The sequence below is a fragment of the Ipomoea triloba genome, chromosome 3, assembly GCF_003576645.1.
Source record: "Ipomoea triloba cultivar NCNSP0323 chromosome 3, ASM357664v1".
NCBI lineage: Eukaryota > Viridiplantae > Streptophyta > Magnoliopsida > Solanales > Convolvulaceae > Ipomoea > Ipomoea triloba.
This window is the reverse complement of record NC_044918.1, coordinates 18255818-18278246: the sequence shown is the minus strand read 5'-3', so window position 1 is coordinate 18278246 and position 22429 is coordinate 18255818. Positions and strand designations below refer to the sequence as shown.

General features: G+C 34.6%; 4 protein-coding genes and 1 non-coding gene across 5 annotated transcripts; all 5 read left to right on the top strand.

Moving 5' to 3' along the window:
• The first annotated feature begins 1531 nt into the window (after positions 1–1531).
• Positions 1532–2149, top strand: LOC116013003. Its single transcript, XM_031252668.1, has one exon. The coding sequence runs from the start codon at positions 1532–1534 to the stop codon at positions 2147–2149; it is 618 nt and encodes a 205-aa protein (XP_031108528.1).
• Positions 2150–6425: 4276 nt separating this feature from the next.
• Positions 6426–8367, top strand: LOC116011721 (glucan endo-1,3-beta-glucosidase 8). Its single transcript, XM_031251123.1, has 2 exons — positions 6426–6969; positions 7201–8367. Exons 1-2 carry the CDS (start codon positions 6617–6619, stop codon positions 8324–8326), a joined length of 1479 nt encoding a protein of 492 aa, XP_031106983.1. The 5' UTR covers positions 6426–6616; the 3' UTR covers positions 8327–8367.
• A 1470-nt stretch (positions 8368–9837) lies between these two features.
• On the top strand, positions 9838–9910 carry TRNAF-GAA. Its single transcript has one exon. It is a non-coding gene; the product is annotated as a tRNA-Phe (tRNA).
• A 3427-nt stretch (positions 9911–13337) lies between these two features.
• LOC116013636 (translation initiation factor IF-2-like) lies at positions 13338–16993 on the top strand. Its single transcript, XM_031253499.1, has 3 exons — positions 13338–14017; positions 15906–16164; positions 16364–16993. Exons 1-3 carry the CDS (start codon positions 13694–13696, stop codon positions 16750–16752), a joined length of 972 nt encoding a protein of 323 aa, XP_031109359.1. The 5' UTR covers positions 13338–13693; the 3' UTR covers positions 16753–16993.
• Positions 16994–18852: 1859 nt separating this feature from the next.
• Positions 18853–22374, top strand: LOC116013998 (stress response protein NST1-like). Its single transcript, XM_031253978.1, has 3 exons — positions 18853–19569; positions 21392–21644; positions 21831–22374. Exons 1-3 carry the CDS (start codon positions 19246–19248, stop codon positions 22205–22207), a joined length of 954 nt encoding a protein of 317 aa, XP_031109838.1. The 5' UTR covers positions 18853–19245; the 3' UTR covers positions 22208–22374.
• Positions 22375–22429: the final 55 nt, after the last annotated feature.

Here is a 22429-nt window from a genome sequence, read left to right as displayed (position 1 = left end):
ACGGTCCTGTTTGGTAAATAATCAGCCTATCAGCCAACTTTGACTTATTTGACCACTATTAGTTAATTGTTTGGTTAATAAGCTTTTTGTAACTCTAAAATACTAAAATTCAAAAGGCTACTCAAAGCAGTCTTTTCAATTAGCTTTTTAAGAAAAGAAATTATATCAAACAGTTATTAGCTAACAGCTAATCTATCAAACAACTTTCTACAATACAATCAGCTAATGTTATCAACTAATCATACCTTCTAACCCAATCAGCTAATAACCATTTACCAAACAGGGCCAACATAAAATTGTCATGAATTCGAATAGGGAGCTAAATTGATAGTTTAGCCCATCGTATAATGTTGTATAATTGTTTGAGCCCATTCTTAATGTGCTGATAGGCTTTCTTTCATACCAATAAGACTACAACACAAGCCCAAACGCAAACTTAGCAAACCATATGTTACTTACTACTACCCTCATCATATCTGCTACCATGTGTAGCCCAAGAAATATAATTATATTGTTTTCAAATTTCAAAGCGTACGTGCACTAAGGAAAACACCCATCATTATTAAATCATGATCTATATAATTGTGTAAATTTCAATTTAAAAACACATAAAATACATTATTTTAACACATAAATACATTTTTATAATTCATAAAATATATTATACATTATTCTAACTCATAAAATACATTATCTTATTTTAGAATGTTCATTATTCTAACTCCTATACTGAGTAATGAATTTTTTTTTTTTTTAACATCAGAACAACATCATTTTAAATCATGCCACAAAATAATTTATCAAAAAACATTATTAAAAAAACTACACATAGTACTCTGTGTGACTAGTATCATCTAGCTAAATGACAAAAAAAAAGACCACAGATTTGTAGCCCAGAAATTTTATCCTGGCGTCTGGTTCACCAGTCTAACTAATATCAACCTCCAAATTCCCCCTTCACTCTGCAAATTTGAAAACCCTAATCTTAAACCCTCGTCAAATTATGATACCAAAAGCCAATGCTTTAGTCCTCTTTCGCTCTCACTCCTCTACCTCTCTGCAATTCATTCCATTCCTGCCCAAATCCCCAATCTTCAACCTTAATCTCCTCTTCACCACTCTTGCCTCGCCATCGCCATGTATTCCATCTCCAGAAGCGAAAACCCCCGACATCTCCCAACTCAAAGACTCGTCCGCAGTCTTGAGGCAATGGGGCTGCTCCGAAGCCGACATTTCCAATATTCTCCAACTCATACCATCGATACGCAGTATGAAGCTCGCTACCCTTCAATCCAAGCTCAGGGTTCTCGGCGATTTCAGCGTTAATTCCTCCGACCTCGTAAAGATCGTAACTTGCCGCCCTCGGTTCCTCAACTCTCGGATCGACAGATTCTTGGATGAGCGTCTCCAATACCTCCGCGACCTGTTCCAATCCGAGGAGACACTCCGTAAAGCCATTGTGAGAAACCCTTCTTTGCTTATTTACGATTTCCATAAGCAGATTAAGCCTGTTGTTTCATTTTACGAGCAAATGGGTGTTGGTAAACATGATTTGATAGCTATGTTGATTTCTAGGCCTACTTTAATTCCTAGGAGTAGTTTGGATGATGTAAAGTTGGATTTTATTAGGAGAACAGGGGTAGAAAAGGGTTGTAAATTGTATAAGTATGTGGTTACGATTTTTGCCATTTCCCGGGTTGAGACTGTTCTTGAGAAGGTTGCGAATTTTGAGAAATTCGGGTTCACTGAGGATGAGATTTTTGGGCTTTTTGGGCGAGCGCCTCTCCTGTTGACATTATCTATAGATAAAGTTCAAAGGAATATGACTTTTGTGTTGGGCATCATGAAGCTAAATGCAAGTGTGGTGCTTCGATATCCATTCTTGATATTTTCTAATTTGGAGGGTGTGATAAAGCCGAGGTTTCTTTTAGGGGGAAAGATAGATGATTTGGGTCTTGAGCCTCAAATAAAAGGCCCTTCATTGTTGAGGGCATTGAGGATGACAGAGAAACGGTTCTTCAAGGTTTTTGTAGATTGTCATCCAAAGGATGTTGCAAAAGAGCTAACGGCATTTTACAAAACTACAAAATATATTAGGAGGTTGGCAGAATCTTCAAAGAAGAATGCTCGTAAAGGATTCCCGTATTGAACAATTTTGTTGATTTAATGTGAATTGATTGTTCTCCTGCAGTCATCTGATTATTATAATTGCTTTTGTTATTCTACTGATGTACCATAGAGTTTTGTGTAGTTCAGTGGAATATGGATTTTGTTTTGGCACCATGAAGCTAAATGCAAATGTGGTGCTTGGGTATCCATTCTTGATATTTGTTAATTTGGGAGAGTGATAAAACCAAGATTTCTTTTAGGGGGAAAGATAGATAGATGATATTGGCCTACAGCCTCAAATAAAAGGCCCTTCATTGTTGAAGACATTGAGGATGACAGAGAATCGGTGCATCGAGGTTTTTATAGATTGTTGAGCTCTGGCAGCTGCAGTGTCGGAGTCGATCACTTCCAATTTGGTGGTCTTCTTGTGGGCACCCTAGGCACTGGTCCTCCTACCTAATGGGCAATGAGTCACTGTAATTTACCACCTCTATAAATCATGTTGGGCCGAGGTGTGAGGGCCCCCGGGGTGAGGGATTTTGCCTTTTGTGGGTATGGTTTTTATAGATTGTCATCTAAGGGATGTTGCAGATGAGCTAATGGCATTTTACAAAATTGCAAAAGACACTAGGGGGTTGGCAGAATGTTCAAAGAATAATGCTCATAAAGGATTCCCATATTGAACAACTTTGTTGGTTTAATGTGAATTGGTTGTTCACCAGCAATCATCTGATTATTATAATTGCTTGTGTTATTCTATTGATGTACCATAGAGTTTTGTGAAGAATATGGCTTTTATATGGAGTACCATGAAAGTAAATGCAAGCTTGATGCTTTATAATCAATCCTTTACAGCATTGAGAATGCCAGAGAAATGGTTCATCAAGGCATTTATAGATTTTCGCCCTAGGGATACTGCAAATGAGCTTAATGACATTTAACAAAACTACAATATGTATTAGGAAGTTGGAAGAATCCTTAAAGTTATTTTATAGACTAACCGCTGACAATAAAAGCTAATTTACAAAATACTTTTCCTACTAACCGCTAGTTATGACTATTAGTTAGTTAAAACAACTAACACAATCATCTATTTGTTATCAATTAACAGCTAATTGTCAAACATCACATAGATATTAAAACCCAATCAATCTTAGAAGATTTTATCTAGATTAATTCTTATTAAAATTTCAATGAAGTATAAAATAATATTTTTAACTCTACAATATTAAAATATTATTTATACTTATGGTAGACATGTCCGAACATATTAATTCAATCATCTACAATATAAATATCGAACAAAAATGACCCTCCATATTGACTGTGACAGCAAAATATGGTTGAAAGGTGACAACCATGAACTGTTGATCTATTGATAGTGTCATTGTACAATCATTCTACACCTTCATTGTAGGGTTGTATTCTTACATATATTATATATTCACTCCTACGATTACATCTCTGCATGATCAATATTTTGTAAGCTAGTATTATGTTCCTTATTTTATATTTGCAAGAAAGCCTAAATTAAGTTATTACACATGACCTATAGTTTGTCAGAACCAGCCCTGAGATACTGGCCTACACTAGGAAAGTATAATATATATGGGATTGAGATCATAAATTCTTAATTATGTGTTTGGAATAAATGAATAATGACTTTCTCTCTTTCTTCCCAAAAGGTTGAATCCTCAACTCCATCCCCAAGGGTCCCCATGCCCCGACCCAATATAGTATCCGAGAGGATGTAAATCATGGTAATTCAGCTGCCTCACTCATGTGACCAACTAATCTGAATTGCCCATACAGGCATAATAATTTTCATTTTCTCTCTTAGAAAGACAGAAAGTTGTAAAATTAGTCATCTCATTTAATTTGTATGGATTCTTAATTACTTCAATGATATTATATGTACAAGGTTTTGATGTGCAAAATTTAATGAGACACAAACAACTTTATGTAAAGAGTGAGAGCAAGTTGTCAAAATATTATTGTTTGTGGGTGGGGAGACTTGGAAGCTGGGAGGTGGAAGCAGTCAATCAGTCAAAGAATAAATTAAATCTTTAACCAATTAACCAACAGGATGCATTATATCTGTCTTCCTGAATTGGAAATGCACCATCTATAGGCTACCTATACTTACATATATACCTTCAATCCAATCTTTTGTATAAAGTTGAGGCGTGGTTGGGTGGAATGGACTAATCCATTCTTAATCAAAGATCAAGAGTTTAATCTTTGGATTTTGATATTGAGTAATTTTATATTTCCATGTTAGTTGTTTCACCCAAAAGATGTGCTTATAATTTAGCAAGAAAATCAGTCATTGTGTTCGACATTGGAAACGTTGGCCAAAAAAAATCCAATCTTTTGTATGGCTGACCAAAAGCCGGTATTCAAAAAAGCTGATGATGATCACAGCTTTGATAAGCATAAGCTAAAGAAATTCATATCTTAAAAACAAGAAAAAGGAAGATTGCATGAGCATGAAACACGTCAACTTCCGTTGGAAAGTTGCCCAATTTGTAGTACTCAATTCTTTGCAATTTCCTTTAATTTTACCATTGTCCCCGCCACGGCCCATCCACTCTCTCTATCTCAGGTTTTTTTTTTTTTTTTTTTTTTTTTTTTTTTAATGAGCAATACTATACCAACATAATATTATGATTGATACGGAGTAATATTTGTTATTTGTTATAAATAATTTAATTTTCTGAATATGAATATTGGGAGAAATAATAATGGGTGAAATGAAATGACACTACATATTGCATGGACACAACATAAAAAATTGTCTCATAAAAAGTATACTTTTAGCACTTTACAGAGCCCTATTGCATTAAAGATCAGATCATCAAACCTTTTGCTGTCAATACTAATCCTAATAATGCTTTCTTGCTTGTAATCCTTTTCTATGACCGAAATATTTTTGAATTCTCACTAAATGCCAATCCCCAAATTTGCATATTTATCACTGATGTATATATGAAACTATTCTCTCTCTCAAGTTACTCTCAAAACAAAGATATTATAATTTATAAATAAAAAATATATATATTAAGCTTTGCATGTTGACATCACCTGCGTATAAACCCATGCATGCAGACTAATTTGCTGTGAATATAATTTACTAAATAGAAGCTTTTCCAAGGTGACATATATATATATATATATATATATATATATATATATATATATATAGTTTTTTAAATCTTTGGATAAGGCTCTTCTTCATCACCAATATAATTTCTCTCTTACTACGTGGATCCCAACAGTAAACCAAAAAGGGTGAAAGGAAATAAATTAAATAAGGGAAATTGATAAACATAAATAATAAATAAATAAAAAGATGTAGCAAAAAAATAATAATAAAGAAAAAAAGGAAGAAAACCAAATTAAAAAACAATAACAAAAGAAAAGAAAAGGGACAAAGCCAAAGTAGGCTTGCGGTTGGTGTAATTGTATTTTAGTGTATCTAAATAACAATTTTTTGTTACCCTAATTGTATTACTTTTTAACGAATAATATTGAATAGAAGATTAAAATGTAATCGATATGACGTATTTTTACAAGTTGATTTAAAATAAGTCTCTTCTGAATTGGTTAATACATGGTTATTTTCCTTGTCATGACACTATTTTTTTTTTCTTTTTTGGTATCATAACTTAGCCCATTTCCATTTAATTGTTATACCATGGACCATAGTTTATATTACATTGTGAACCATAATACAAAAATTTTGTACCTACAGTTAACACATTTTGTACATGTAAACAAATAACTTGGATAATTACTTACACATATGATAGCTCCAGGTACAAAAACTATCAATTGAAAGTACAAAATGTTTAAACTACAGATACAAAATCTAAAAGTTATTTTTGGACCAGGGTCTACAAGGTATAATTTGCCAAGTTCCGAGGCCATCGCCTTCAATCAATAATGACCCAATATCTATTGGATAGGATATATTACTTCAACAAGTACATTTGAAAGAAAATGAAATTATCAAAAAGTATTGATAGAAGTGGAAGGAGCTAAGGCAATCGCATCGAGACTCGTCTAAATTAGTCTTATAATGAATATTTAGTGCAGTAATTGTAATTCACAACCTTGCTATAACAAAGCTACAAAGTTGGTCCACAGTCTGTCTGATACTAACGAACTTGGGGGAATTTTACCAAACCAATAGTCAGTTGCAAAATTGCATGTATGTCCTGCTAAATATGGCACTACTGTATAACTGAATTAAGAAAAGCCGCATCTTTCTTGACCTTACTGGGCACTGGGATTTTCTCACCTTCTCCCTGAAGTTTTCTCGCATCCATTAAAACCTCAGAGAGATAGAGAGAGAGAGAGAAAGGGGGAGGAGACGACCTTGACCTGTCCACAGGATATTCCAGGAGAGAAAATCCCAACACTCACTTTCACCTTTCTCGGGATTTCTTGATCCATTCAAGAAAGATTGAGGAAATTAAAAGATTCCGCTTTTCAGGATTCCCAAATGGGCAGAAGAAATCTCCAGGGCGGGTGGTTCTTGATTCTCTTCTCCTTGTCGACGCTGACGCGGGGTTTCAAGTGCTGGGGCGGCGTGGGAGTCAACTGGGGGACCATGACTTCGCACCAGTTGCCGCCGGAGAGTGTGGTGAAGCTCCTCAAAGACAACGGCTTCGATAGGGTGAAGCTTTTCGAGGCTGATGAGAAGATCTTGGGCGCCCTCATGGGCTCTGATATTGAAGTCATGCTCGCAATCCCAAATGTGATGTTGCAGGAGATGAGCCAAGACCCCAATGCCGCCGCCGCCTGGGTTGATGCCAATGTCACCAATTACTGCTACACTGGTGGTGTCAAAATCAGGTACCCCTCACAATTTCGAGAAAAACCCGCAGTCATTTATCGAATTCTGTAAACTGGGTAAATCCCGTTTTGTAACATTATTCAACAAAAATCATAAAATTTTGTAGTTATTAAGTGAACAGCCTAACCAGCTTGACGGAATAGAAAAGAAAAATCTGGGTTTTAATTTTCTTCCTGAATCTTGATTGATATTGGGATTTGGTTTTAGCAGAATGTTTGATTAATTTGCAGGTATGTTGCAGTTGGGAATGAGCCATTTCTGACAACATATAATGGGAGTTTTCTGCCTTACACTTTTCCAGCTCTGAGAAACATTCAAGAAGCCATCAACCATGCTGGGCTAGGAACAGAAGTTAAAGCCACAGTTCCATTCAATGCAGACATTTACTACTCTCCAGACTCAAACCCTGTGCCATCTGCAGGCGATTTCAGGCCAGAAATCCGCGATCTCTCGATCGAGATTGTCCAGTATCTGTACTCGAACGACGCCCCTTTCGTCGTCAACATCTATCCCTTCCTCAGCCTGTACAGCAACAGCTACTTCCCCTTCGACTACGCCTTCTTCGACGGCTCAAACAAGACCCTCAGGGATGGGGATGCTGTGTACACCAATGTGTTTGATGCGAATTTCGACACGCTTGTGTGGGCCTTAAAGAAGTCTGGATACCCTGACATAAAGATCATGATTGGGGAAGTTGGATGGCCAACAGATGGAGATAAGAATGCCAATGTCCAAAATGCAAGAAGATTCAATCAGGGACTTCTCCAACATGCTTTAAGTGGAGAAGGGACTCCAGCTAGGAAGGGGAAAATCATAGATTTCTACCTTTTTAGCCTAATTGATGAAAACACAAAGAGCATAGCCCCAGGGTGCTTTGAGAGGCATTGGGGGATTTTCGAGTTCGATGGGAAACCAAAATATGAGCTAGATTTATCAGGCAAAAAGCTCAACAAAGGCCTTGTTGCAGTAGAAGGGGTGGCTTATATGCACAAAAGATGGTGCATTTTGAACCCCCACCTTAAAGAGCTTGATGATTTGCCAAGAAACATTGACTATGCTTGCAGCCTCTCTGATTGCACTGCTTTAGGCTATGGCTCTTCTTGCAACCATCTTAGCGTCGAAGGCAACGCCTCTTTCGCCTTCAACATGTACTATCAGTTCAAGAACCAGAACGCGTGGGATTGCGATTTCTCGGGGCTGGCTGTCGTGACAGATGAGGATCCATCTGATGGGAAGTGCCAATTCCCTGTGATGATCACAGATGCCCACTCTGTTGTGCTGCTGCATAAGAAGGTTTTGTACATTTTGCTGGCCGTTGTTGAGGGGTGTATAGTGTTTTTGCTCCTGGTTTCTTAGGTGAACCATACAGTTGAATACAATATAATCCAAAGCCAAAACATGGGGTTTTAATTTCTTCAAACATTGACATTCATCTTGATATATATGATGAACATAGGGGAAATGATAAGATTTTATTCTTCTAGCAGTGTTATTTTGCATTGGTAACTCATTTTGGGTCTCCCAAACTAGCCGGACTATATTATTTAGTTGAAATCTTATACTTTGATAAAGCTAATTAATGTAAAGACAAGAAATAGGTGTCACGGAGACAAGATTGTATTAAGACTCGTGTAATAGCATTGCAATTTGCAAGGAAATGAACGATGATGTCCCAATGAGACAAAGAGAGATGTTTTTATACTAAGCCGCCCTCCAACTGCTCCCTCGAGAAAATGACGGGTAATTTGGACCTCCTTGACCAGGTCTAATGGCTTCACTACGTCCTCTACAACCGTCCATTAAGCAATGGACGCCTTGGACCTCCTCAAGGCACCGAACTCGGAGCTCGACCTGGAACCTCCGAGGTGCATTTGCCATGGAACCTCCAAGGTGCACTTAGTGTGAGACTTCCGAGGTGCCAAACTTAGGACCCGGCTCCAGCCTTGGGCCCAGATATCAGATTGATTTTCTCCAAACCCATTTGTAATATATCTATCAAAAGACTATTATTTCCTGTATCATTCCAAAGGCAACTGCACCCAATCAATTGAGATATATATAAAATTGTGGGTTTGATGTTCATCTTTATGTCCTTGAATTGCTAAAAGGAGTAAAAGCAAAACATGGCGTTTTCTTGCTGTTTTCTTGTGTAAACCTGCAGGGCTTGGAAAGAATTTGGGTTTGAGGAGTTAACTTGAGCTTAACTCTATTTGGATTTTTTTTTTTTAATATGTACTATCAAATTTATTATTGTTTAAGCAGTAGGTCTCAAGTCTATAATAATTTTTTTAAAAAATAAATATCAAGTTATTATTGCATACTTTTTGATTGACTCAAAAAATTTGATACAACTTATTAACATGACACAAACAAATAATGGGTTATTATTTAAACTTAAATGTATCTAAGATTATTGTATTAATGAATTAATTTGTTTAAGTCACTAATCAATCGTTTAATACATTAAAATTATCATGTCAGCATGTTAACATGAACTCGTTAAAATTTTGTTTAATATTAGTTAATTATTAAAAAGTGTATGACATTTACACTTTTAATTACGATTTTTGAATGAAATTGTTTATGTTGATTATATTAAATTGTAAAGGTGCATTAGGAGGTATAATTTAATAGTGCTATAAGTTAGCGAATTTAAACATATAGTCACGACATTTTTGTATCATGAATACTTCAAACTTGCTAATTAAATACAATATTTTTGTATGGTGTCAATCCATATAAATATTGTCTTTATATCTATGTTAAACTTAACAGATTATGCATGGTTAAAATGATGTGTATCTATATTTACGTCGACCAATTATGAATTCAAAATAACAATACTTAAAACCAAACGCAATTGAAATGCGGGGATAGCTCAGTTGGGAGAGCGTCAGACTGAAGATCTGAAGGTCACGTGTTCGATCCACGTTCACCGCAAATTTATTTTCCGCCTGGTCAACACAACAACACAGCTGCAGTCAACCCCCAAATAAATCGTTTCAAACTCAAACCATACTTTCAGATGGAAAATATATATATATATATAAAATCTCTATGTTTGGTGATAATTGCACTGAATTATATTAAAACTTCTAAATTTTGATAAATTAGTTTCGAATATTTTTATTTTGTAATAATTATAATTTTTTATTTAAGAATAAATTTAATCTAACCCGAATTTCTTGAGTTCATACACAAATTATTTTAAAATGAAAACATAATATATGAAAATATCTACTTTGTACAAGTAAAAGTTTTAAAATTAAACTTTTCAAAAAAACATTTTACCATATAAAAGTATGTTTGAACATTATAGGCATCAATTAATACCTAAATAAATAGAATTGAATTATTTTTAACATTATATAATATAATTGGCTACAATTGTCCCAAAACACACAAGTCTGTGTAATAATTTTATCAACTTTTAAAAATTTAAATACAATTATCATAAAATGTAAATATTTAGTTATTTTTTTTTTATTCTATTGACTCTATTACAATATATTATCTTTTATATATTTTCTTTATCTGTTATAGCTCAAAAGTTCTACTCCAATATCGAAGTTGAATTTTATGGCCTTTATTCAATGAGAGTCATCTGAGCATAAGATGCTCGACTTTTAATTATTTCATTTATTTTTATTAAAATAATTTAGTGAATGCAAATTAATTAAAAAATGTCAGGTTAATGAAGGTCATATCACCCAAGCTAGTCTGTTGGTGTTTGGATGTCAACCATAAAGATTCAAGTCTATGGATAAATATATATACTCCGTTAAAAAAAAAAATTATAGATTGGAAAAGTGTACACTCAAATGATGTGTCACTTTCAAGAATCAAGGAGAACCATAGGATTAGAGATTGGTACATTCAATTGACACATGGAATCTTATCCACCGACTTTTATTCATAGGCCTCCACGTCGCACGTTGCAATCATGGGACTTCATCCCAGGTTGAATACGTGGTTTGTTCCTGTAAAATCTAACTCGATTAGGCTTAGTTTGGGTTAGGATGGCCAATTTAATTTGTCACGTACTTGACGAAGATCTCTGATTCCCGTTCTAATGAAGATGGGGATGAGAAAAATTTTCGGAGAACAGAAACTGGAATGGGGACGTGAAATACTTTCAATTTTTCATCAGAGAAAGGATACAAGTAGTTTACATGTCATCCTTAGTTTAAGTTGATTGTTTATGATATTTGTAGTCTTGTAGACTGTGTGCTCGGAGTTTAAAGTAAAAATTTGGAATAATATAATTAAAATTGCTAATCTCTATTTTTATTTATTTATTTATTTTTAAGAAAGCAATCATGAATTTGAAAGAATATATTGAAATTATTGTATTTTAATGGTGATGGATTTAAAATTCGGTTGAAAAGAGGGTGTTAAATTACATATCAGAGTGATTGAGTGTGTTAAGCATGATTTTCATATAAGAATATTACAAGTTTAATTTTTATAACACTCTCTTATAAGTTCATTTCTTGTTAACACTCTTTCGACAATTTACTTTTAATTTACTGTGTAATTTTTTACTATTACACATGAGTGAAGTTTACTCAATGCACACTCTCAAACAGTGTTTACGAATTTCTCTCGTCACCCACAAAAAATATCAATTAATCAACTAAGACCAACTTAATTTGCATTTGTTTATAATATTTGGGTAAATTGCTAATTTTGATTGTTAAATAGTCAAAATCATTTGGGAGGTGAATTGCTTCCACGTGTTGCGAGAACAAAATCAAGTTGCCCATTGGCTTGCGACAAAGAGTGGAATGGATCCTGAATTGGTGTTGCTACCGGCTTGCCCTCATAGAGAGCTGGATTTGCTTATCCAAAATGATATTGTAGGGGCGCCTTGTGCCCGTGGGGATTGATTTTTGTTTTTTTTTTTTTTCTTTCCGGGGCTCCGCCCTTCCTTTTATCAAAAAAAAAAATCAAAATCTTTAATTTTTAAATATTATTTCGTAAATCTATAGCATTATTTTATTTAATACAAATATGATAAATAGTCAAAATCTTTAACTTTTCACGATTATTTAGTAGTAAATCTATTTTTTTTTTTTGAAAACTAGTAGTAAATCTATAGTTCATGATAATTCTTACAACATAAATGGAAAATGTTACATTTCCTTTTTGCAATTTAGAGATAATTTTAGTTTTATCCTTGTAGAGTGCATATATTATTTAAATGGTATTATCCTCAAAAGACTACTATTAAAATGACAGATAAGAAATATTTATTTTGTGACAGTTATAGAAATAAGTATAACTATTTTTTATTATTTGACTTTTATGAATAATTGAGTTGTATCATATATTTTTATCGTCAGAAAAACGCAGTTAGACATTATCACTCTTTTGCTGAGGAAACACATTGACGCTAGCAACTACGGAGTAAAATACAATCAGAACCCAAAAACCGCACACCAATTGCCAAATCTATCACACGCATATCATTGTTTGTCAGCATTGCAAACAAATCCGCAACTAGAAACCAAATGCCACATCGTTTATTATAAATTGCTTCAAAATTGTGAGATTTTTCCATATATAAGATTGAAATTGGTTCTTAATTTTCTCTTACAAGCTTGTTTCTCATATGACCCGCACTCTTCCTATGTACTAACATTTTAGGCAAACATAATTATGTCGCAGATGCCCTGGCTAGGAGGGCTAAAAGACTTTCGAAAGGGATGCACATGCTAGTTTATCCACCACATGATATTTTAAGTAGCCTAGACAATAATGATGCTGGCTACCCCTCCTGGCGTAATGCTTGTATTATAGGCCGATGGTTATGGCTCGCCCAGCCAAGCCCGCTGGCCAACAAAGTCCATTCTTTGGCGAGTTTCTATTTCTAAAATCCACCCCTACCTAAGTAGGGGGAGGGTGGGCCGGCGGGCAAAACCTGTTTTAACGGCTCTAGATACATGTTTTGTTTTAGTATATTTTAATGTAATATATGTTTATTTTTAGGTAATACATTAAAAATTACAATAATATATTTTTTGAAATTATTGATTCTATTACGATTTAGTATTTGAATTACAATAATATATAGTATACTAAAAATGAACATATATGTTTGTGGCCAAACGTGAAATGTAGACCATGGTCAACCGTATAATGATTGAATATTTGGAGAGTTGGAGTAAAAAAAAAAAAGAAAAAAAAAGGAAAAAAAAAAGAGAAGTATGTTTAAAAAAAAAAATTATTTGAAAATGTCGGATTTGGAAAAAAAGGATCCATGTACCATTATGTTGTGAAATTCCATTTGGGGATTTTGGGCAAATCTGGAAAAATTCAACCAAATCCAAACACGGCGTCACATATTTACAATCGTACCCTCAAACAAATCCAGAAGTCCCAGAACCAGAATTCAATTTTCTTCTCCGTCTTACCCATCTTCCCCGACTCTCTATCAAACCCTAATAATATAGCCATACAGACTGTTCCCCTTTGTATAACCCTCACAGATTCTCTTATCTCCCAAATTACAACCGCCATCCAATCCATAATTCAACATTTATCGGAAATTCCTGTTTCGCCGGAATTTCCCTGAAAATCTGTCATTTCGATTTCCATCCGATCATTTCACAATCAGGGATTATTACTCTGTAGACTGAATCGCGTAGATATAGATATCTGTCGACTGTGGCGAGCTGTGTTGGTGGAGGCGTTGGGATTCTGAGTGAAAAGAGGGAGAAAATGGTGGGTGGTGGAAACAGGAAGGATGATCAGTTGGTGATTAACAGCACGAACGGTTTCGCGGCGCTGGGAGCTCTGAGGAAGAAGAAGAAGTCCAACAAGGATTCCAAGAGTAAGGTTTCTTCCGGTTCGTCGAAGCAGGAGGCTGAGCCGCAGGTTTTCTGGGCTCCGGCGCCGCTGACTACGAAATCGTGGGCCGATGTGGATGACGAAAGTGACGATGATTACTATATTACTACGGCTGCGCCTAAGGTTGTTTGGGGCGGTGCGACACCGGCGGAGCAGCATTCTAAGACCAAAGAAACAGCCACTCCTGTTTTAGAGGTATGTATTTTGTACTTTCACTTAGATGCTTTTTTAGTGTGAATTTATGTGTTAAAAAGGGGTATTTATTCTGAATGCTGCTTTAGAATTATGCGCCAATGTGGGCAATTACTCTCTTACAATTCGCAAGAATTATTTGTTATGTCTCTCTTGATTGTTTGAGTTGATACTGCACTCTCATGTTTCTGTATATTATTTATGTATTCATTTCTTCATTTCTTTTACTTAAAGTGCTTTTGTGATGATGGTTTTGAAGCATTTGGCACAGGTCTGATTGCTATTCTATTTTCAGTGCAATATGTTAGTCCTGTTTGGTTAAGCAAGCTTATGATTATCATGATTTATGATTTTGTTCATAGAATATTGCTTTAAATAAGTAGAATTGTTATTGCTACATAATCCTTAGGACTTCTCCAAACATGTAGATGGCTAATTATTCTATAAATCTATAATTTCCAATTAAATAAACTTAACCTATTAGTGACAAACAATATACTCTTTCTTTATTTTATGATTTTATCTATTTGCAATCTTTTATGTAAGTTTACTAAGTTCTGTTTTATGGAATGGTTCCTTGTTATGAAGTTATGATTCACAATGCTGAGTTTCGCTGACTTTTCCTTGTATCAGATTTTTTTAGCCGTCTCCTCCAAATATAAAATTTTCATTATTAATTACTCCTTCCGTCATACTCCATACTTTATTTGTCTTACCTCCCTTTTTACTCTGTCCCAAAACAATGACCTCCTGCTGAATTTAAACACCATTAGCATTTTACTTTTTCAAGTTTATTGTTAATACCATTGAACTTTTTAAATTTATCTGACTACCCGACTAGGTGGGCCTATTTGCAATGTTGTAGAAGGCGCTAGTCGGGCGTCTAACGCCTAAGCGAGCGAGTAATAATAATAAGAAAAACACAACTATGTACACATTGCATATCAAAAAAAAAAAAAAAAAAACTCAACCATGTTGGCCGACTCAGGCCGACTAATGTCTGCCTATGGGTAAAATCCCCTCAGCCTAGGGGCACCTAGCTTCTCGCCTAGGCCGATTTTTACAACAATGTCTATTTGGAATGGAAATTTTGGAAATAATATCACATCTTTCTTGTTTTCGTAAAAATCATGCCTAACACAATTACCTGCTTTACCCCTTCCAAAATGGGACGGAAGGAGTATATGGAAACTGCCTCGTACAACATCAAGCATTGGTTATGCAAAGAATGGTTTGGGCAAATGATATAAGTAAATATTTTATACATTCTGAATCTTCTCCAGTTGATATCACGTCCAGTATGATTCCATGTGATTTGTGCCGAGATTTCTAGGGTAATGATAGCTTAGCTTAGGCAAATTACTTAAACCTGTCAAACATATTACACTGTTTATTGTAGATAATAATCTTATGTTGGCACGGTAGACATGAACAACAAAAGTTTGTAATCAGTGAATACACTTACTTCATTTCCCATATCACTTTTCTCACCATTTCCCTTGCATGACATGTATTCTTTGATGATTTCATTAAGATCTTTTGTTATTTTTATTTTTGACTACCTGAACTTTCTTTTAGAAAAAATCCTTGTTAGAAGCATATAATCATCTTGTTTTTTTTTTCCTGTTCAGGACCTTTACGAATCATTTTAAAATTTTAATTTTTACTTGTTTATACTGACAATTTATAATGAATGGCATTATAATCCTTTTCCTCATCTGCTTTTACTATTATTATTATTATTATTATTATTACTATTGTTATTATTATTATTATTATTATTATTTAGCACCAGGATAGATGTCACTTTACCCTGTAATCTCTCTGTGTTTTATTTTTTACCTGTTTCACTAAGTGTGGATGGATAAGCATTGTAACTTGTGGATATCAGGAGAGTGAAAGTGAGGATGAAGGCCTTGATGAAGTGGATGACTATATTGAAGCAGAACAGGACAATGAGCCTGAGCCTGAGCCTGAAGAGCCAGTAGAGAAGGAGCCTGTTGCTAAGATACCTGCTGAAGTTGGGGCACCTAAGGAATCAGAAAGGCAGCTGTCAAAAAAGGAATTGAAGAAGAAGGAACTTGAAGAACTTGAAGCTATGCTTGCTGAATTTGGATACAACCAACCTGAGAAAAAAGACGATTCACTAGGTAATTTGAGTTCTCTACTTTTCTGGGGTTCTAGAAGGTTTTTATGCTCTCTGATTTTGTAGAGAGGTTTGTTATGTTGGTTTGGGGCACCATGCTGGAATTTGTACTGAAGAACTTTTTTACTGCTTTCAACCTCAAGTAGCATGATGAATTTTGAATTATCCTGGCTTTTGAACATGAAATGTTCTTTCACTTATAGGTGCTACACAGAGCAAGAAGGTAGAGAATGTGATGAATGGAGAGGATAAGAAGGATGATGGTACTACTAGTGAGAGCAAGAATGCAAAAAAGAAGAAGAAGAAGTCAAAGGAGGCCAAAGAGCAACAGGATCACCCCAACGGTGTTGAAGTTGGAAATGCAAAGGAAAAAGATGAAAGTGGTGGTGGAGTGGAGAAGGCCGAAGATGCTCATAATGTTGATGTGAAAGAAAAGCTTAAGAAAGTGCAGTCGATGAAAAAGAAGAAGTCAAGCAAAGAGATGGATGCTGCGGCCAAAGCTGCTGCTAATGAGGCTGCTGCAAGGAACGCAAAGCTAGCTGCTGCAAAGAAAAAGGAGAAGAACCACTACAACCAGCAGCCACAACGGTAAATTCATTTTGTTTTTTTCTTGAGTTGGGGATGAACATATACATATATCTATCTTATTATTGTCCATTGTTAAATGTACAATAAACATCAGGATCTTGTTCAATTGAGACTGACCTTTGATGTTTTACTTTTTGCTGTTAACATCCTTTCAAGTTACCAGTCCAAAACTTTGTTTACCCTATCCCCCCAGCTTTTCTCGTATGTAAATTTTTGAAGGATTTTGTATGCCTATGGTTTACTCATGCGTAATGCATTTTCTTCTCATCCAACAAACAAACTGAATATTACCAAAGAAACAGATATGACCAAACTGGAATAGTATTTAATTCAGAAATGGGTTTAGACATGTAATTAGTATTATGTATTATATTTGAGCATATAAGTCTGACATTTGCACCTATAAGTATGACATTTGCAAGTTGGTTTGACCCGACTCGACTCGTCTCACGAATAAAGATATGTGATATGGTCTCACACAATTGTGATCCTAACAAAAAATATTTTTTTAATATACTAAAAGTACATCATTTGTGTATTGAACAAAATAATGTACTTTCCTTGAATATAATGTACATTCTTAATATACTGAATGTATATTATTTCGATACTGAATGTATATTATTTAATAATATGGTCTATAAAATAATGATTGATCAAAATGAGCCAACCAATATTTTACACGAGTTTAGATTTTCTCAACCAAACCCGTGGTTGGACGGGCTCCTATTAGCCACTTATTAGTATTTTTTATTTTATTTTATTTTAAATTTATGTGTTACAATTTTTTAGTTTTTGTATAGCCCAAGAATCAAACCATTAACCTCTAAGTTAATAATTAATACCATTTTCAATCAAACGCATTAAACTTTTTGAACAAATATCATGTATGTGTACACACATACATACATACATAAATGTGATCATTGGCTCGTAAAATAAAATTTTTTTACAAAATTCTGTACTTGAAGGCACAAAAATATGCATTTCAAAGTTAAAATTGTGAACTTGAAGGCCAAAATTATGCAGTGGTCCAAAAATGTGCACTCAAATGCTAAATTGTGCACTTGAAGGCACAAAAATGTGCAATCAAAGCAATTGATAGTACCAAAAGTGAAAGTTATTCAACTTAAGTTTTATTGAAGCAATTACCTTTACAAATGTTTGTAAATCTCATAAATTTCATTAGAAATTTAGCTATACATTGTTTAAAAGAATGCAAAAGATATAATAAAGACTTGCTCATAATTGTGCACTTGAATCCACAAAAGTATACACTTGAAGGCCAAAATTTTGCCCTCAAAGGCACAAATATATGCAACCGAAGCAAGTTATGGTACCAAAAAGGAAAATTATTCAATTTAAGTGTTATTGAAGCAATTATCTATACAAATCGTTTGTACATCTCACAAATTTAATTTGAAATTTAGTTATATGCTATTGAAAAGAAAGCAAAAAATATACACAGTAATAAACATTGGCCTATACCTGTGCACTTGAAATCACATAAATATGCACCCGAAGGTCAAATTTGTGCACTCTAAAGAAAAACTATGTACTGAAACAAAAATATGCATTCGAAAAAGAAAAAAAAGAACATCTGAACTTACTTACATCAAATTATCATAATGTCCTTGGATGAGATTAAATTATTTTCATTAGATTTTAATTTTTAATATATAATTATAATTTATTTAATTATATTTAATACTAATATAGTTTACGTGTAATATTTTTATTTTGTAATTATAATATTATTAGGTTATAAAGTTTATAAAATATATAATTTATAACTTTATATAATAAATAAATTTTATATTAATAATTATATAAAGATAAAATTAATTGTATTAATTAATACTAAATGATTATATATATAATGCTTGTGAATGACGTAAATAAATATATAAACAAGTGTTATTAGTATAGTCGATTTCAGTAAAATTAAATTAATTGAAATGTCAAGAGTATAATTGGTCCGTTTTGACAGCTCAAATAATTGGAGTAAAAATATTTTTATAAAATATATCCGATTTGGGAAAACAGGATCCATGTACCATTATGCGTGAATTTCCATTTGGGGATTTTGGGCAAATCTGGATAAATTCAACCAAATCCAAACACATATTTACAATCTACCCTCAAACAAATCCAGAAGTCGCAGAACCAGAATTCAATTTTCTTCTCCGTCTTACCCATCTTCTCCGACTCTATCAAACCCTAATAATAATATAACCATACAGACTGTATAACCCTCACAGATTCTCATCTTTCTCTCCCAAATTAAAACCGCCATTCAATCCATAATTCAACATTTTCCTTCAATTTATCGGAAATTCCATTTTCGCCGGAATTTCCCTGAAAATCTGTCATCTCCGATTTCCATCCGATCAGGGATTATTTCTCCGTAGATTGAATCGCGTAGATATAGATATCTGTCGACTGCGGCGAGCTGTGTTGGTGGAGGCGTTGAGATTCTGAGTGAAGGAGGGGGAAAATGGTGGGTGGTGGAAACAGGAAGGATGATCAGTTGGTGATTAACAGCACGAACGGTTTCGCGGCGCTGGGAGCTCTGAGGAAGAAGAAGAAGTCCAGCAAGGATTCCAAGAGTAAGGTTTCTTCCGGTTCGTCGAAGCAGGAGGCTGAGCCGCAGGTTTTCTGGGCTCCGGCGCCGCTGACTACGAAATCGTGGGCCGATGTGGATGACGAAAGTGACGATGATTACTATATTACTACGGCTGCGCCTAAGGTTGTTTGGGGCGGTGCTGCACCGGTGGAGCAGCATTCCAAGACCAAAGAAACAGCCACTCCTGTTTTAGAGGTATGTATGTGTTTTGTACTTTCACTTGGATGCTTTTTTAGTGTGAATTTATGTGTTAAAAAGGGGTATTTATTCTGAATGCTGCTTTAGAATTATGGGCCAATGTGGTCAATTACTCTATTGTATGTCTCTCTTGATTGTTTGAGTTGATACTGAACTCTCATGTTTCTGTATATTATTTATGTATTCATTTCTTTTACTTAAAGTGATTTTGTAGCATTTGGCACAGGTCTGATTGCTATTCTATTTTCGGTGCAATATCTTAGTCCTGTTTGGTTAAGCAAGCTTATGATTATCATGATTTATGATGTTTTTCATAGAATATTGCTTTAAATAAGTAGAATTGTTATACTACATAATCCTTAGGACTTCTCCAAACATGTAGATGACTAATTATTCTATCAATCTATAATTTCCACTTAAATAAACCTAACCTATTACTCTATTAGTGACAAACAATATACTCTATATTTCTTTATTTTATCTATTTGCAATCTTTTATGTAAGTTATGTTTTATGGAATGGTTCCTTGTTGATTCACAATGCTGAGTTTCGCTGACTTTTCCTTGTATCAGATTTTTTTTTAGCTGTCTCTCCAAATATAAATTTTTCATTATTAATTACTCCTTCTGTCATACTTTATTTGTCTTACCTTCCTGTTTACTCTGTCCCAAAAGGCCAAAACAATGACCACCTGCTGAATTTAAACACCATTAGCTTTTTACTTTTTCAAGTTTATTGTTAATACCATTGAACTTTTTAAATTTATCTGACTAGCCGACTAGGTGGGCCTATTTGCAATGTTGTATGCGCTGGTCGGGTGTCCGGGAGGCGTCTAGCGCAGTAGCGCCTAGGCGAGCGAGTAATAATAATAAGAAAAACACAATAATGTACACATTGCACACCCAAAAAAAAAAAAAAAAACTCAACCAAGTTGGCCGACTCAGCCCAACTAATGTTCGCCTATGGGTAAAATCCCCACCTAGGACAATTTTTACAACAATGTCTATTCGGAAGGGAAATTTTGGAAATAATATCACATCTTTCTTGTTTTCGTAAAAAGCATGCCTAACACAATTACCCGCTCTACCCCTTCCAAAATGGGACGGAAGGAGTATATGGAAACTGTCTCATAGAACATCAAGCATTGGTTATGCAAAGAATGGTTTGGGCAAATGATATAAGTAAATATTTTATACATTCTGAATCTTCTCCAGTTGATATCACGTCCAGTATGATTCCATGTGATTTGGGCTGACTTTCATTTCTAGGGTAATGATAGCTTAGCTTAGGCAAATTAGTAAAACCTGTCAAACATATTACACTGTTGATTGGAGATAATAATCTTATGTTGGCACGGTAGACATGAACAACAAAAGTTAGTAATCAGTAAATACACTTACTTCATTTCCCACATCACTTTTCTCACCATTTCTCTTGCATGACATGTATTCTTTAATGATTTCATTAAGATCTTTTGTTATTTTCATTTTTGACTACCTGAAATTTCTTTTGGAAAAATCCTTGTTAGAAAGCATATAATCATCCTGTTTTTTTTCTGTCTTGGTGATGGCAATAAGGACCTTTACGAAACATTTTAAAATTTTAATTTTTACTTGTTTATGCTGACAATTTATAATGAATGGAAATATGGAATTATCATCCTTTTCCTCATCTGCTTATTATTATTATTATTATTATTATTATTCATTTTTTAGCATCAGGATAGATGTCACTTTACCCTGTAATCTCTCTGTGTTTTATTTTTTTACCTCTTTCACTAAGTGTGGATGGATAAGCCATTGTAACTTGTGGATATCAGGAGAGTGAAAGTGAGGATGAAGGCCTTGATGAAGTGGATGACTATATTGAAGCAGAACAGGACTATGAGCCTGAGCCTGAAGTGGCAGTAGAGAAGGAGTCTGTTGCTAAGATACCTGCTGAAGTTGGGGCACCTAAGGAATCAGAAAGGCAGCTCTCGAAAAAGGAATTGAAGAAGAAGGAACTTGAAGAACTTGAAGCTATGCTTGCTGAATTTGGATACAACCAACCTGAGAAAAAAGACGATTCACTAGGTAATTTACATTCTCTACTTTTCTGGGCTTCTGGAAGGTTTTTATGATCTCTGATTTTTTGGAGAGGTTTGGGGCATCATGCTGGAATTTGTACTGAAGAACCTTTTTACTGCTTTCAAGCTCAAGTAGCATGATGAATTTTGAATTATCCTGGCTTTTGAACATGAAATGTTCTTTCACTTATAGGTGCTACACAGAGCAAGAAGGTAGAGAATGGAGAGGATAAGAAGGATGATGGTACTACTGGTGAGAGCAAGAATGCAAAAAAGAAGAAAAAGAAGTCAAAGGAGGCCAAAGAGCAACATGATCTGCCCAACGGTGTTGAAGTTGGAAATGCAAAGGAAAAAGATGAAAGTGGTGGAGTGGAGAAGGCTGAAGAAGCTCATAATGTTGATGTGAAAGAAAAGCTTAAGAAAGTGCAGTCGATGAAAAAGAAGAAGTCAAGCAAAGAGATGGATGCTGCGGCCAAAGCTGCTGCTAATGAGGCTGCTGCAAGGAACGCAAAGCTAGCTGCTGCAAAGAAAAAGGAGAAGAACCACTACAACCAGCAGCCACAGCGGTAAATTCTTTTTGTTTTTTTCTGGAGTTGGGGATGAACATATTATATATATATCTCTTATTATTGTCCATTGTTAAATGTACAATAAACATCAGAATCTTGTTCAATTGAGACTGACCTTTGATGTTTTACTTTTTGCTGTTAACTTCCTTTCAAGTTACCAGTCCAAAACTTTGTTCAACCATTCCTATAATTCCCCTACCCCCCCCCCCCCCCCCCCCCCCCC